Raw genomic sequence first — 16,953 nt, forward strand, 5'->3', positions numbered from 1 at the left:
GTTTTTTGCCCACCCTTTTGACCAGCAAGAGCTATGACAGCTTCAGACAGCAGAGCCTTACCCTAGAGATACGTCAAGCGACAAGTGAGGCCAAGGGTGCACAGACAGTTCCCCCAGTGACAAAGGAAGATGAGATGGAGCATAGCTTAAGGATGAGTCTGAAAGTCATTTTAGATGCAGCAATATATATTAACCTGCAAAAACTGGCATGGTCTCATTGTCTTCTCTATGGCAAGAATTTATCTCCATATCTCCAAAAGACTTTTTTTCTGATTGTTTTAATGATTAAAAAGGCACTATGTATTTTAGCTTCAGTTGTAAAAGCAGGATCTTGAATTTAAACTAACAAACTGTAGAAGGATATTTGTTTGCTGGTGTGTAAAGGCATGTTGCCCTGTTAGTTTTTTTAAAAGTAACTCCTTTAAAAATCTTACATTTCTGACCATATACTCTTTTCCTCATGTAGCCACTGACAATTTTTTGCCCCTACCTTTGTTCAGCAAGTCTAAAATAATGACCAAACTGATGTCTTCTTTCTCATCTAAAATATCCTTTTTCCTTTTAATTCCATTGCTAACATTTCAAGCCAGTGAAGCTTGATTAGCAGCCATACACAAAATCCATATGTGTATGCCTTTACTACTGAAGGCAACAACATATAAAAGCCCTTCAAATATATGTAAATCAAGAAAAAAACCATATTAATCAGAAGGATTCATAAAATTATCCCCTTTGTTTTCACAAAATTTATTCCCTATTTCCTTGAAATGCAAATTTCAAGTTAACAGCATCACTTTAATCACAGGTATTGACTGAGACTAGGAATCATCATAAAAGATAACTTTTATACTTGCTATGTCTGGAAATCCTCCGAGGAACTAAAGAGGTTAGTCAGGGGACAGAGCTAAGCAGCTTTCAACCTCATTGATTTTCCTTGGTATACATATGGGTCTGTGATTCTATTAAAATGAGTACATCGGTTCAATTTCTTATTCACAGATTTCTTAAAATGAAGAATTAAAAAAACATGAAATAAAGTATCACTGAGAAGGAACCAACAGTAATGGTCAAACATGACTTGTCTTCCCAGGGATAACTGAAGTTCTGTTTCACAAATTCTGAAGTTCTGTTTCATAAATTAAAAACTTTCCATGCTGTTCCCCATGAAGCAAAGACAATCTAATGATTGACTTTCAATAGAATTATATATGCAATGTTGACGTAAAACATCTCAATTAAAGGCTTTTTTCTCCTTTAGCAGACACAAGGAACAATTTTTCCTGCACCGAATTTTAACCCTATTATGGATGCCCAGATGCTAGGAGGAGCCTTACAGGGAATTAGTGAGTATCTTGACTGAATCTAACACTTTTTTTTTTCAGAAAGCTCTTAAAAATTACAAGCATTAGGCAAAACAAAATCTTATTAAACTATACGTCACCATGTATCTGTTGATTCTTCAAGGTATCACATTGAGACATACTGGTGATGTCCAAATACATCCTGTATTTGCATTCACAGGAACTAAGAAGTGATTAAGATTAATCTAAAATCTATACCAACACTTACTGTAATTAATGCTTTCTTTGAGAAAATAAGAAAAGAAAACATAATTCTATGTTACATCACTACAGTGAAGGACAACAAAGGAAAAGTTTTAACTGTAACTTCAACAACTATTACCAGAGACTGTTAAGTCTTTTACTCAGACATCAAGAAATAAAAACAAATGGAACAGAAATTTTAAAGAATTTATTATCTTTTACTCAGGAGCAATTTTTCCTTTCAGTCTACATATGTTAAAAAAATATTGTTTACCAAAGCATTTTTCTGCATTCAGATTTTTGTTTTCCCATTGAACATTGTTAGTATTGCTGCAAGTCAGAATATTGGGGTTTTTTTTTTTGTTTTTTGGGGTTTTTTTACTATCTGAGTATTTTCCTCACATTGAAAATGTTTTCTATATCAGACTTTTTATACCCCTTGGTTTTTCATAAGGTTGCACAGGACAAAACCTTGCATTCTGTTTTCAGTTTCACTAATAAAAATGTGAGGACTCAGACTTAATGTCAAATGAACCACAACAAGTATTATTGATGAAGGGGAATTTGACATATCTTTTTTTTTAAGCTGGCTACAGATTAAAAGTTTTAAACATTTTTCTAAACTACAAACAATACTTTTGATGCAATGTTGCCAACATAACAATGCAGAGATGATTCTCTTAATATCGTAAATACAAGCTCACTAACCTTACTCTTAATTTACCTATCAAGGTACGTGGAACAAAGTCCTAATTTCAAGGATAACTGGCAAAATAAATAGCTCAGAGGCGTTTCAGTCTCTATAGGCTTTATAGGCAGTGAAACCCTGACCCCAAATCCTGCATACGGCATTCATTGTGACGTTGGTTGACTCACTGATACCAGTGGTATTACCCAGGTAAATGAAGTTATTTAGGTTTCTAAATATTTCCTGAAGCCTTTTTTTTTTTTTTTTTTAACTGTAGATACTATATGAGCTGTACAGATTCCTAGGGATAAATATATTCTGGAAAAAAAAGAAAAAACGGTTTCAGTAATACTTCCATTTAGTGAATTTGATGGAAATTAATCAGACTGATGTTAAATCACTGTCTTGCTAAAACGCTTCTGTAATTGTGGCTAGCTGATCCAAAAGAAAGAGAACAAGGTGTATCATGAGCAAATACAGACTTCTGCCAACTTAAAGAAAAAAAAGTGTACTCAATGTTCAATTGCATTTCTGTAAAAATGGAGCCCATCGGTTACAGATTATATGATAAAATTTGTCTAACAAAGCAGATTCAAGTTTCTACTAGTTATTCATACATAGGCATATATGTATTTGTTACTGTTAAATATCCTGTACCTATTAATACTTGAGAGACTACCCTACTCCATTCAGATACTAACTGATAACCATGCTCTCCAGCCAAATTCATTTCTGTTGCACTTGTCAATTGATTTACACTTGAAGGTACATTTATGCTGGAATGTCATTAAAATGATCAGCCATCTGAAATTACAAAGAGACAACTTTTGGGATGGCAAAAAGGTAATTTAAAAATAATCTTCAGAATATGTTAATCATTGTCTTCTTTTTCATAAGCATTAAATATGGATTCATTTAGTAGTATGTTAAATTATGAGCAGTATGCTAATCAAGCAAAAGATAACCTTCAACAAAATGCCTTCACAAATTGGTTAAATTTTTTTACTTTTAAAAACTTTATAACTTCTTTTAAATAGTTGCTTTGAAAATATATATCTTTCCTTTTTTTCATCAAATGGGTTGGCTATAACCTGTCATCCCCCAAAAACAAATCCCTAATCCTGAAATGAAAATTTAATCAATATCAACAGAGCATATGACTGCCCAGGCTCAGCCACAAATTCCACTAGTGTGCCTAGTTCTGAACAGATTTAAGTCTCTATCTGTTTTATTGATGTTTTCAAATCCATTGAGCTTGAGAGATACGGTGATGCATCTAATAATAACAGACAACTTCACTTTTTGCTGGTATTACACCAGCAAGGGAAAGGTACATGAGCAAGGTAAGTGTAACTGATGTTGGTAAATACCAGTAGGATAATCTGTTGATATATTTTTTTCAAGAAATTAGGTTAATGTTCTTAAACAAAACATAGGCAAACATGTAAGCAAACACCTCTACTTTGTTAATTTAGAGCATATATCATGTTTCGTTTACAGGTTGTGAAAAAGACGTGTTGATTGATATCCTAACGCAGCGTTGCAACTCACAGCGGCTTATGATTGCCCAGGCATACACAGACATGTATGGCAGGGTAGGACAGAGTAATTTTGTACTTTCCTTACTTCTGTCTCTCCTGTCTCCAGTATAGTTGGTCAGTCCTTCTCTCAGGGCAGCCACTGGAACTAAATGCCTGGCAGGCACCAACAGACTCACTCACAACTTCATTAACTAACTATTGGTACCACTGATGGTTTCAAATTGTCATTCATCAGTAGAAATGAATCTGCAATAAGGGACACAGAGAGTTTCTTCTATATTTCATCCTGCTCCTCTACTGACCAAACCAGAATTTCTGGACAGACTTATTTCTTCTTCTATGTGCTTTTAGGGGTTTTTGCATTACTTTTTTTCAAGTTTTTGGAATACACAATAAAGTAATCTTGTATTTGGGTTGAAACACCAAAGAAAAACAACTAGACCTATCATTTTGACAAAGGAAAACATTTTAAAGCTCCGTGTAATTTTTTTATGTTTCATTCCTGCCTTCTGATACATGAAGATGATCGAGATGTGACACTAATGATATGTCAGTAAAGAATTGCAGAATGTCCTTCAGGACTGGAATTAGGATTTGCCGTAATATTTATGGTATTCACAGAGAACAATTTGGTCACCATTAGTCTCTTTGGTCTTTCTTCTCAAATCCAAATTATAAAATTAAACAATTAAATAAATGCCTGTAAAAACTCACTACCCTCAAATTTATACCTCTGTCACCTATATTCAGTAAACCTGAAGTGCTATGAAGCCAGTGGGCACAGCCCTAAAGATCTCAAAGAGTTAAAAAAGACAAAGAAAACATTAGACACCATCGTTAAGAATTTCAATCTCTAAAAGTAGGGACAACAATAGAATGAAAAGACAAGCAAACTATTTTTGTATTCAAGCAACAGGTTACAGGAAATTCTGAAAAACATGGAATATCTTGCATATATCTTCACAATTTTAAGTTAAATGACTTCATCAAGAAATGGTTACACTTTACAGAGCAAAATAGTAAAGATATTCTTGACAGCTTTCCCAATAACCCCACTGAGTTCTACCTTTTGCCACATGAAAACAGGAGTCGGCACAAATTAGCTCTTATCTATTTCAGAGACAAAATAGGAATGCTGATTTTTTTTCTCACCTATGACAACAAATGTACTGAAATAGCTAATTTTGTTAGTGCTCCACATCCCAAATAGGATGGGATGTGTCTTGCCCTGAATTGCTGCAGTTTACAGTTTAGAAGACACTTTAGCACACATCAGATATTGCATTTCACTGGTTGCAACCTGTATTAATGGAGATACTGCATTAGGCAAATGTGCCATTAGGCAGTCCCAGCTTTTGAATAGTAAACTGTGCAGGATAGACAAGACAGACAGCTAGGCAATAACAATTTTTGCGTTCTCACCTTGATATAAAGTAAAACAGATGGTTCAATCCTCTACGCTCTTAATTTTAATTCAGTCTGCTCAATATGTTAGTCACTACACCCATTCATTTGATAAAGTGTGACAAATTAGAAGAAATATATTTAAAAAAGAAAAGAAAACCCTAAACTAGCTGCATGATTCAGACATAAAGACAAGTTTTTGGATTCCTTCTCATGATTAGCCTTTGAGGATTTCTTAGAGCAGGAATAATTAAGAAATGTTAATAACGACAGCTTAAAGTTGTCTTTTCTTGTTTTTCAGTACTTCACTTCCCTTAGTTCTGATTGCAGGAGTAATTTTTAATTAGTATCCATTTGTATTACCAATCCATTTTCCTGCAGGCATGTTGTCAGAAGTCAAATGTCTTGATGAATTAACTTCTATTCAACATGTGATTTAGCTTCCTTCATTTCTGCTCTAGCTACTAATTTCATTACATTCAGATACATATCAAACCCAAAGTACAGGCCTGAAAACACAATAATTTATACAGTGGGAACCTCTGGTACTCCTTTAAATTCAGACTTAGGTCAGAATATACCTGACAGCTGCCTACTGCTGTACACAAAACATTAAAAAAAGAAGTACACAAGAATCATCTTAAGCAGAAACAGCAATAGTATAACTAACAAGCTTTCAGCATTTGCAGTGTTTTGAAGGATGCTACCTGGAAAGGCAAGAGCAGGGAGGAAATACTCATCTGTTACTCAGATACCTGCCAAGACGGTACTGAGACACGCAAGAAGTTCCTTTTTATTAGTCCAGCATATATCAAAAGCATTGAATTCAGTCTGAATGTAATATATGCATAAATTGAAGCACATAACCTTCCAGTAATCCAAAGCAGATACTTTTATGTACTGAAAGAAATAGGGATGATTTTTTAAACAATTCACATAGTTGAGCAACACTGAAAAAAGCACTAGAAATTGCCTGTATTCAGCACTTCCAACGGTGCTTAGCTCCCACAGATTGCCACATGGAATATGTCAAAGGAAGCTGCAGATGCTCTACCATGGTATTCAGACTTCCAAGCCTTTAGTAGTTGGACTTAAGCTCCTGAATTTTCTTCTGTATTCTAAAAATACAAAAATCAATAATCCTATGTGGTCTACTGGCTTGTGTGTCTATTGTCTCTGGATTGTATGTCAAGAAGCAGGTAGTATTTTTTTTAATAAATGTCTTCCATACTTAATTTTAACCAAAATTAAACTTCAACAGTTCATCTTTATTCACTGACAGAGAAAACCACTAATACTTTTTTTTAAGCTGTCTTAACAAACTATAACTACTGAAATAATCCTATCTATCCATTTTCTTTTTCAAGGATCTGATAACAGACCTAAAAGAGAATCTCTCTCATCACTTCAAAGAAGTTATGGTTGGCTTGATGTACCCACCTGCCTCCTATGATGCTCATGAGCTCTGGCATGCATTGAAGGTATCTGTCAAAATCAGAATTGCTTAGAGTCGCAATCACTAAGTACAATATTGAAAACATGTTTAACTTTTTGGTTTTTTACATTTGAGCAGTTGATAAACTGCTGGAAGTCTGGACAGTGGAAGAGGACACTAGGTCAGCAGAAATGTAGTGCTAGATGAAGTTATTCATCAATATGATAAAGCAAGTACAAAGAATAGCGTTGTCAGGGAACAAATACAACCCATTAACTCCCACGGTAAACTCAGTAAATTAAAAAAGATTTATACAGGGAAATGTAAGGCCCTGATCCTGCAAGCATTTATGTATGTTATGAACAAAATTCATTTGAATAGCCAATGCCATGCACTGAGTCTCCACCTTTGAGAAGACCAGTATTTCTTTACGATAACATGCCTTACACAAACACAAATTACTACCCGACAAAGCAAAGATCACTCCACTCAAATGGAACTGATCGAACATTTTGAAGGAGCTTTTTCCTTTACTATCCAGGATTTGAGCCTATGCTCCTTAAACAAATTCAAATTTTGACATAAACAAAAATATCAAAGATTGTGGACATGCAGGGCATTGTAGAGGCCAAAAGCACAAATAATTTCATTAAAGACTTCATTAGACTCTTAGAAAACAGGTCTACTCTTGGCTACTGAAAATAATAAACCTAGGCTAATCCCTTCTCAGGAAATTCCTAAATTGCCAGTTCTGGGAATATTGGAAGGTATATCACCACATTTTTTTCTTGTCCTTCAGACACTTAAACTAATGCATTGTTTAGAATCACTAATATATTTTTAATTGCAGTTGGCATTAAAAGGAGTGTGAAACATCATTGGTAACACTGGAAGAAATACTTTTATTAAAATTATTGTCAAGATTACCAAAGTTATAGCTTTTTCTAAAGATGGCTCAAAGTTAAACCCTCTTATTTTATCTTGATCTGGATTCATGTGGCCAAAGTAAAAAACAGGCCACATGTGTCTACAGGGTCAGTTTCAATGTCATGTTCTCCTGTCATCCCAAATACAGAATATTCACCAACACTATACATGTGCATGTCAGGTCAGCATATGCAGTGTATCCTATGCCAACTTAAATTTATAAAATTAAATCCAATCCTGGGGGGAAATGTAGTAATTTGCAGCACTGCATACATGGCCATGATGCTTCTCTTAAATACCAAATTCTACAGTGGGTATTACAGACTGTAACATTCCTGAATAAATCCAAAAAAAAAGAAGACAGAAGCACAACATAATGGTTGTGCTTATATCTACTTCAGATAGCCAGTGCACTTGCTGGGGATGTATGCCCAGTCTTAGCATCTGATTTCTTTCAGCAAATCCTAAATTCTTACTCAAGCTCCACAATTCTTCCCATTATGTTTCTGTCAACACTAGTTTTGCTTCGTTCCCCACTTGTTAATATATATGCTGAAATTCAGGTTAAGGAGGAATATATTTGAAAAACTGGGTTCTGTTATTCATTATTATCTATCATTCATTATTCATTGTATTGAAACAGGTAGACTATGCAAAAGGACACACTGTATTGCTTCAGCAGAGGCTGTGTCTCTTTTGTTACTTCTGGTAAGCACAGCATTGCTTTCTGCGAAAAGCTGTTGTTCCTACTAACATCTTTTCATACTTACCTCTTTCCACACAGGGAGCAGACACAGAAGAAAAATGTCTAATTGACATATTAGCCTCAAGATCAAATATGGAGATCTTCCAGATGAAAGAAGCCTACTTAATGCGTAATAGTTTTTAATTACTGCACAATAGCAGTTGTACTATGTGTGCTCTAGATGTAATAGCACACATGAAGGAACTGAACTACAAAAATGACTTCTCAATACTACCTGGTTCCCTTCCCCATCCTCTCCCACAACTATATACAAAAGGCTGAAGCAAAATATTTAAATTTGAAAATACCTTGTGAGCTGTATCAATGCCTGTGACATTTGAAATATCTGGAAGTCACATTTGGGGATTTTCAGAGACTTTTGTAGACTTTATTCATAAAAAGTACATAAGCTGTTTTCCTTGGGAAAGTGCTCACTTGGGCTGGTCATTCCACTCGGATGGCTTGACAGGGCATTTCCAAGTATCCCACTACCACAGAGCAGCCGCAGTAGTGGGCTGTGCCCATGGGTTGGTGGACAGGTGAGCTGGGGCAGTGCAGCCCATATAGACCTGACAGCCCCACAGCCAGGTCCCAGTAGAATCTGCACAGGTTACTGTGCGATAATTACCATATAAAATGGACAAGTATTTGCATCCTATTTATTTATCCTTTGTTTGCTAATCTTCATGTGTACTATTCAGAGCACGTTCATTTGTGATTTAGATTATACGGTTTTCGTTTAATCTAGAATACAATAGCGATCTTCCACAAGATATTGACTCCGAGACTTCAGGTCACTTCAGAGATACGCTCCTGAACCTTGCTCAGGTACTGTAAAGACAGGTACTATGACTTACATTTCTAAAAAACTTACAACGGCTTCTAATACTATTTGACAAGTCTTAAATTTTGAGGTGGCTGTGGTTAAAGCTAGTTCAATAGGGCTACAGTTTTGAACAAGGTGGGGGGGAAGCAGAAGAGGAAGAGAACTTGAATTCGTTCTACTTTGGCTTTCAGATGGAGGCAAAGGTCAACAGGCTATTTTACTGAGTAAATCCCTGGATGTTTAACTGCTGACCCTCTGCTCAATCTGTCTCATCTCAAAAGCAGTCTACTTCCATGTACAAATGAGATTATAATTTTTAAAGCTCTTGTTTTCTCCTTTCTTAGAATATATACGTCATAATCCAGTCTAGGTATTATGTAAAAATGGAGAGCTATCTACATTTGGATATCAAATAAAGCACTAAATAGCTCTCTGTTTTAAAAATTATGTCCTTTGGGCTACTGCAAATGCTAAATCACAGGATGTTTGCACACAGGCAAACATTGTCACTATCACACACCAACTTTTGCAGTTTTAAAAGTTTGTAGTTTTATGCAGCAAGGTTGCTCATCTTTGACAGATCCTGAGTTCTCATTCTCATTGTAATCACCGTGCTCATTATCTTAAAAATTTTCTGTAGATCAGAGTAACAAATAATGACAAAAGGACTCCCATTAAAGTTCTTAGCAAGATTTGAAATAGCAGCAAGCTTCACTGAGCTAGAGATGTTTCAAGTGTACAAATTAGAAAAAAATATTTCCTGTTTATAATGTTGGGTGGTTTTCATCCAATAACAAAAAATCTTGCTTGTTTAAAAATGAAGAGCTACAAGTTAAGCAATCTCATTTCTCACCTTTTTTAAAACCATGGGATGCATTTTACTCACCAAGAGGTCAAATTTAAAATAAATAATCTAGACTACATTATTAGTCCTTATTTTCTTAAGCCACAGATAGTGACAAAGAGGCCTGAAATCAAGAACTTTTTAGCTAACAAGATCTGCTATTTTTCTCAAGACAAAGAAATGATGCAAGAAATTCCAATATTTTTTCCATATTTTCTATATATTTATATATTTATTTATATTTATAGTAAAACATTAAAATACATCCTTCTTACTTCTAGTATCACGTAACTTACAGAAGATCATTCTATAGCAACATTTCCAGTGCAGTCTTTAACGCTTTTTTCGGACACGCTTTGCTTTTCACTTCTGTTAAATCTCGGGATTGATGACACACACATTTGACCACAGACAGATGTAAAAGTACTTCATATGTGGAAAGCGTTTGCTATATTCTATTGCTATAGCGTGGTATTTACGGTTTTCATGTCCACACTGAGGCAGACTGGAATTACAGGTTATAGTCCTTCCTGGACAAATTAACTGAGTTAACTAACAAATTTGGGATATCTAATCTCTAGTTATCTAGTTATGTCTCTAGTATGAGACAAACAGTTTTTTATCTTTTTGGGAGAGGGTATTGATAAATTATTACTTTCTACAATTTTAAAAAAAGAATTATATATATAGTGGGATTCTCCAGCAGAACTAGGCCAAGAGAAGTCCTTGTTAAATGCTACTGGGGAAAGTGTCTTGTGTAGAGTATTAATCTATTTTATTGTTCACTTGTCCATCTTTTTTTCCTGTGTATTCTTGTGTATGCAATTTTATGCAGTCATTCCAACATAATTTCCTTCAAGTAATTAATCGTGTTACTAGGAATTCCACTGTGTGAAATTCTTACCATTTAATTAAAACATAAATTAACTTTTTCTAACAGAAAAGGGCTATAAATCAGTCATTCTACAAGTTGACAGACAGTACATAATTTTAATCCTCCCTTCCACATGTAAAGTAAAATGACTGCAAATTTTAAACTAAATTGCTTCAAACACATATCATTAAGGGAGTGATTACATGCAGCTTAAGATTGTTAAGAGTTCTGCAACCAAGGCTGATTTGTATCCTTACAAAACAATTACAGTTCAAAAAGCAATTCCAAAAGTTGTGTGCTTTTCTCCTTTTCTAACAACTTTATAATTCAGACCATAGTGTGTTTACTAAAGCATTTCAGCTTGATCTGTGTAACTAAAAAGCTATTAAATGCATGGGAAAAATAGAAGTATTCTGTGGTTTATGTATCAAAGTTGTCACACAATTTCCTAGTCTTGGATCTTGATTTTAGACAATGATTATGAGCAAGCAAAATCTCCACTATTTGATGTGCCTGCTCTTATGATTTATGCAGTAAAAAAAAAAAAAAAAGAGAAAAAAATTCTTCTAGCAATATGTATATTGATAAGAAATAATGAATAGCAATGTCCTTGTTTTCCCCTCATAGGTACATATTATAGTGAGCAATATAACATCCATAATACTGGAAATGGTGATGGTAAGGTAAAAGCTTATTTTAAATGGGACAAAAAATGGGATAGGTAGGTTTATCCACTTTCCCCCTTTTTGCCTCACAAGACCATTTGTCATTCCAGAGCTCCTCTTAGAAGAAATGAAGACATGATAACTCGAACACAGTTTCTACAGTTGCAAATTCAACCTCTTATACACTGATCCAATCTAAAAGCCCATATCACAAAACCAATCACAGAATCTTAAGGGTCGGAAGGGACCTCAAAAGAATATCTAGTCGTTGGACTAGATCCCCCTGCCAGAGTCCTAGAGTAGGTGAAACCAGGAACTCACCCAGGCAGGTTTTGAATGTCTCCAGAGGAGACCTCCTCAAGAAATTAAACATAGCTTTATATAGACCACAGTCTTTTAGATTTAAATTTGAATAGGGTTTGTTTGTTTGTTTTCTCACCCCAGGGAACAAGGATGGAAGGATATGCAGATCCTTCTACAGCTGCTCAGGATGCAATGGTAAATTACAGTTACCTGTTAGCTCAAATATTAAATAAAAGAAAAATACAAATGTTCAAAAGTGATTGTGGAGTTAAATAAAATCTTTTGCTTTTTTTTCCTTTTTCTGATATATTAGATTCTGTGGGAAGCATGTCAGCAGAAAACAGGCGAACACAAAAACATGCTGCAAATGATTCTCTGCAACAAGAGTTACCAGCAGTTGTGGATGGGTAATCTAACAGTTTAGCTATTTTAACATAGACTGGAAAGCAAAAATCTGACCTGCTAGGAAAACCATAGTTCACTGCAGCTCAGTGTGCAACAGGGTATTAGACTGAAACCTCTCAGCTTCCCATTAATGTTAATGGGATTTTGGAAGTCATGCAAAATAGAACTTTGCCTGATGAGTACTGACAGCTGTAGATAGAACAGGCAGGCATCAGGATGCATATTAACAGACAGAAGAATCATGACCAAAGAAAGGCATAGGCTACAGCTGCACTTAGTTTACACAAGATACAAACTGATGACAAAGACTTTCCTTAACTATTTTCTTCCATTTTTCCTAAGTAACTCTTTGCTATGAGTGGAAACACCTTTGGAGAGGCAGTTGGAGTACTTTCAGTAAACGTTTGTATGTGAAAATATGTTTCCCTGTAAGTTTCAAAGTTTTTGATGGGAGCACTTCAGGGTCTACATCTGCTGTCTCATAATGAACAGAGACATAGAAACAACATGGGACATTTAAATTTAAAATAGAGAATCAAACATAATTATAGATCACAAGAAAATTATGTGAGATGATTCAGATCTTCCACTGATAAAAGAAATATCCTGTTGTATCTGTTTAGTGATAAGTTTGAGACATCTTTTGCTCTGCAGTGGAAAAACTGTCTGGTAACAAGTTTATCACTGTGCAGCCAGCTGTATGTCATACACGACCTTCTAATAGTAGCTTAGAACTACTTTTTTTTTTTCCCCCAAGTTTTCCAGGAGTTCCAAAATATCTCTGGACAAGACATAGTAGATGCCATTAACGAATGTTATGATGGATACTTTCAGGAATTACTGGTTGCAATAGGTAATGTAATTTTTTTGCCTTAAACTAGGAGTAGTCTCTTAATAAATACCTAGTATGATATCTCTGATGCATCAAGAATATTATATTTCTGATATTTTATCCACTTTTCTCTCTTATATTGTGTAACTCAACTTTTAGAGAATTAGAAAAAGATATTTCAACTACTTTTCCATGTTTATGTAAATCTAAAAATGTGTATATGAAGCACCAGATTTTGACTGAGCAGAACTAGTATCTGTTCTTTATTTAAGGAGTTTTGTGTGATCCATGATAACTGCATTACTGATTGATTGTACACATCATAGGTAATTGGCAAAGTTTTCAGGACTTCAGTGACACATAAACAAGTTCCAAGTTTCATGTGATTTTGTTTTCTATGTATAAAGACAATAATATTTCTAGAATGATGTCCTATGAGCATATTCACTCGTATTTAATAAGCCCTCTGATACAACAGCAATCAGTATCCATCCAAAAATACTACCAGACCTTTAAAATTATGTTTGTGAAAACCAGTAGTTTAACCTGAGCCACAGACAGCCCTACTCAGCTTTACATGTCAAGGAGCCCAAAGCCAATAGAAATTATTTTATAATAATCATACATTTATCTGTTGCTCCTCTTCTAGTTCTCTGTGTTCGTGACAAGCCTTCCTACTTTGCTTACAGGCTTTACAGTGCAATTCATGTAAGTAGTCTTTCTTCTTCACATAAAAAGTAAGTTCCCTTTTTTTTGTTTGCTTGGCTATTCTTAAGGAAGTACTTACAAATTAATCTGTTCAATCTTATAAGGTGTGACTGCACTTTTAAAACTGCTTGCCTACACAAATTTCAAACTGTGCCTAAGAGTAAAAGGTCAAATTTTTTAATTCTTTAAAAAAAAAAAACCCTATCTGATAACTTTGTTGAGTCTTTTTTTTGAAATCTAAACCTTTTCTTTTCTATGGATTGTATCTCCCCCTGCTGTGCAGAGCTCAATGTGCAGTTATGTCACTACACAATTTTCATCTCCAGGGATTTCCCAAGTATCACTAAAAATCAAATCACAAATTAATGTTACATTTTAAAAAAAAAACCAGGTCATATTTTCTTGTGGTGTTCTATGTATAAATGCATGTTCTTTATCTTTGTGTGTACATGCTAACATACTGAAACAAATGAGTTCTGAGAAGAAATGTGGGCAAATGCAAAGAAACATCTACAAATTCTTCTTACTAGAGGTCACTGAAGACATTCTTTTTTGGTTTTCATTTATCGCTGAAAAAAATGAGGCATTACACCATATACAAAATAAATCATAAACATTTTTGTGTAATGTTTAGAAGATAGTCATAAAAGCCCTCCATGGGTAAAATGTGAAGTATCATCTTAGAGTGGAAATGGAAAAGATGGGATTCAAGCCAGAACCATCGAACAAAATTTTTCAGCAAGGGCCCAGATCCTCTTCCAAATGCTGCCATTTCTGCTCTCTCCTGTTTCAGCTAAACCAGCAGTATTGGCAGTAAAGCACCAAGGAAAATCCTAGGGGCTGGGAGGAAGAGGCAGTATTTTGTCTAAGTGGTCAAAAGAGGATTCTGGCACATGACATGAAAAAGGTTTTCCCAAACTACCAGGAAGTACCAGCTTTCAGGAAAAGTGATGTTTCTCAGAGGTCCTGCATGAAGACTGTTTTTCAAGTTAAAACCTTATTTTTAATTTTAGGAAATATCACATCAATAGTTTTTTCCTCTATTACATTCAGATGATGTACATGACACAGGCCTTCATTATTAAGAGTAAACATTTCTATTTTGTCTTAACATTTTGCTTTGTTTTCTCAAAGTGTTTTAACGAACATAGATAATTCTCAAATGAAATGCAAGAGTTTGCAATAGCATCTGTTTTTGCAGCCAAGTCTGAATTATATCAAAACTTTTTCGTACATCAGGATAGGATGCAATGGAACAGAGTAGAGTAGAGTAGAGTAGAGTAGAGTAGAGTAGAGTAGAGTAGAGTAGAGTAGAGTAGAACCGAACCTACCCAGAATTCTAATGCTTGAATTCATTGTCCACAATGGTTTAAAAGAAATACTTTAGTCTAGCCATCAAACAAGTATCAAATTCTCCATATGCAGCTTTTAAATATCTCATTACTCTTTTTTGGAGAAGATGCCAATATCAATAGCTAGACGATAAAACTTAGCTTTAAACAATAAAAAATCATCACCAGTGTTCCCAGCTCCAAATCTGGATGGATTACCTTTATTGCCACTAGATGTCCCCTTCTCCACACAATCACAACATGAAAACCTAATTTAGAACCGGTTACCAGAAATCACAGGGGAACACAAGCTATGGAATTTCTAAATCAGTGGTTGAAAATCTCACTGAATTCACATTCGGCAGCAGTTGTTGTGAAATGGATTATAGGCTTCGGTATAGTTTGAATGGACTCCACAATGACAGAACAGCTACCTACAAACTCAATACCTAACTACTGACAAAAGTTTTTCTTTTTAAAAGTTTCGGTGCATGGTTAAAACTTTTATATGTGGGGAATTTCTGTTATTTAGTAACATTAATTCTTTATGTAAGCATGCCTAAGAAACTGGCTAATCTATTAAACATTATTATGAGTACATACAGAGAGGCAAACACATGTTGTCCAACTGTCAAGTTTCCTCTGTTTCTAGGACTTTGGGTTTCACAATAAAACAGTTATAAGGATTCTCATTGCCAGGAGTGAGATTGACTTGATGAATATACGACAGCGATACAAAGAGAGATACGGGAAATCACTCTTTCATGACATTAAAGTAAGTTTTTACACACTGATGGATATATTGAGCACTGGCACCACAGAGATTGTGCCAAGCCCTACCAGAAAATCACAGTGGGTTAATATGCATTCAATCACTTTTTTTTTTTTTTTTTTTTAAGGTAATGACTAAAAATAACAATGGGAGAGACTTGAGGGCTGACTTCAATAAGTGAGCAGAGAATTCTCACTCTCATGCTATGTTATTTTGCATATCTTCATATAAGCAGGGCAGGAGTGTAAGATGAGGAACAGTTTGCAGAAATAGTTTCTATGCTAATTGACAACATCTTCTTTCACACTGTCCTGCAAGGTTAGGCTAATACCACTTCTGTGCAAAACCAAGACAAAAATCTGGGTTTATCCTTGCACTTAAGTAGTATCAACCTTCAGAAAAACTATTCTTCTTGTACTCTTGTTCCATGTCCTAAAACAAAGCTGTGACACTAACTGTACAAAAATTACTGTTGCTAAGACACTTCACCCTTTTTATGTTGCTGTAATCCAACTGCAATATGTGCAGTAAGAAATTGCTCATGATTTTTTGGTATTGACTTTGAGAAGATTGAACTGGTGTGACCTAACCTTTCAAAGGTAGTTTTTAGGTAGTTTTTAGTTTAATTGCCGTAGCAATTAAAGGTATGTGAATTAAAATACAGTCTTGGCGTAGAATACTGATGAAAAGAGTGTAATGTTTCACAAAACCTTACAACATCAGTCTAGTCCTTGTCACACATCAAGAGAAGAAAAGTTTTTAAAACACGTGAAATGTGTCTGATGTACACATGAAATCATAATGAAATGTGTATGATGTATGAAAAATGTCACAGAAATGTTGATTTTATTTCTTGCAGCATTTTGCTTCAGGACATTATGAGAGTGCTTTACTTGCTATCTGTGCTGGTGATGCTGAAGATTATTAAGGAAGAAAATGAACTGTGAAGGCTGTACAAATCTATTTTTAAATAGATATTGAAGCTATACACGATACACTCACTTTAAGAGACCCCTGTTGTATTTAAAAGACCAGAAAAAACACAGTGCTGTATATTTACTAATAGACAGGAAAAAATGTTGTCAGGAATGTAATTTTATCGCTGAACC

At 34.8% G+C, this 16,953-nt stretch overlaps 1 protein-coding gene across 1 annotated transcript; it reads left to right on the forward strand.

Moving 5' to 3' along the window:
• Positions 1-1,270: 1,270 nt before the first annotated feature.
• ANXA10 (annexin A10) lies at positions 1,271-16,772 on the forward strand. Its single transcript, XM_010203944.2, has 11 exons — positions 1,271-1,343; positions 3,733-3,827; positions 6,545-6,658; positions 8,324-8,414; positions 9,033-9,112; positions 11,938-11,991; positions 12,110-12,203; positions 12,959-13,054; positions 13,683-13,741; positions 15,725-15,847; positions 16,704-16,772. Exons 1-11 carry the CDS (start codon positions 1,304-1,306, stop codon positions 16,770-16,772), a joined length of 915 nt encoding a protein of 304 aa, XP_010202246.2. The 5' UTR covers positions 1,271-1,303.
• The last annotated feature ends 181 nt before the right edge of the window (positions 16,773-16,953 follow it).

This window comes from Colius striatus, chromosome 3 (assembly GCF_028858725.1).
Source record: "Colius striatus isolate bColStr4 chromosome 3, bColStr4.1.hap1, whole genome shotgun sequence".
Taxonomy (NCBI): domain Eukaryota; kingdom Metazoa; phylum Chordata; class Aves; order Coliiformes; family Coliidae; genus Colius; species Colius striatus.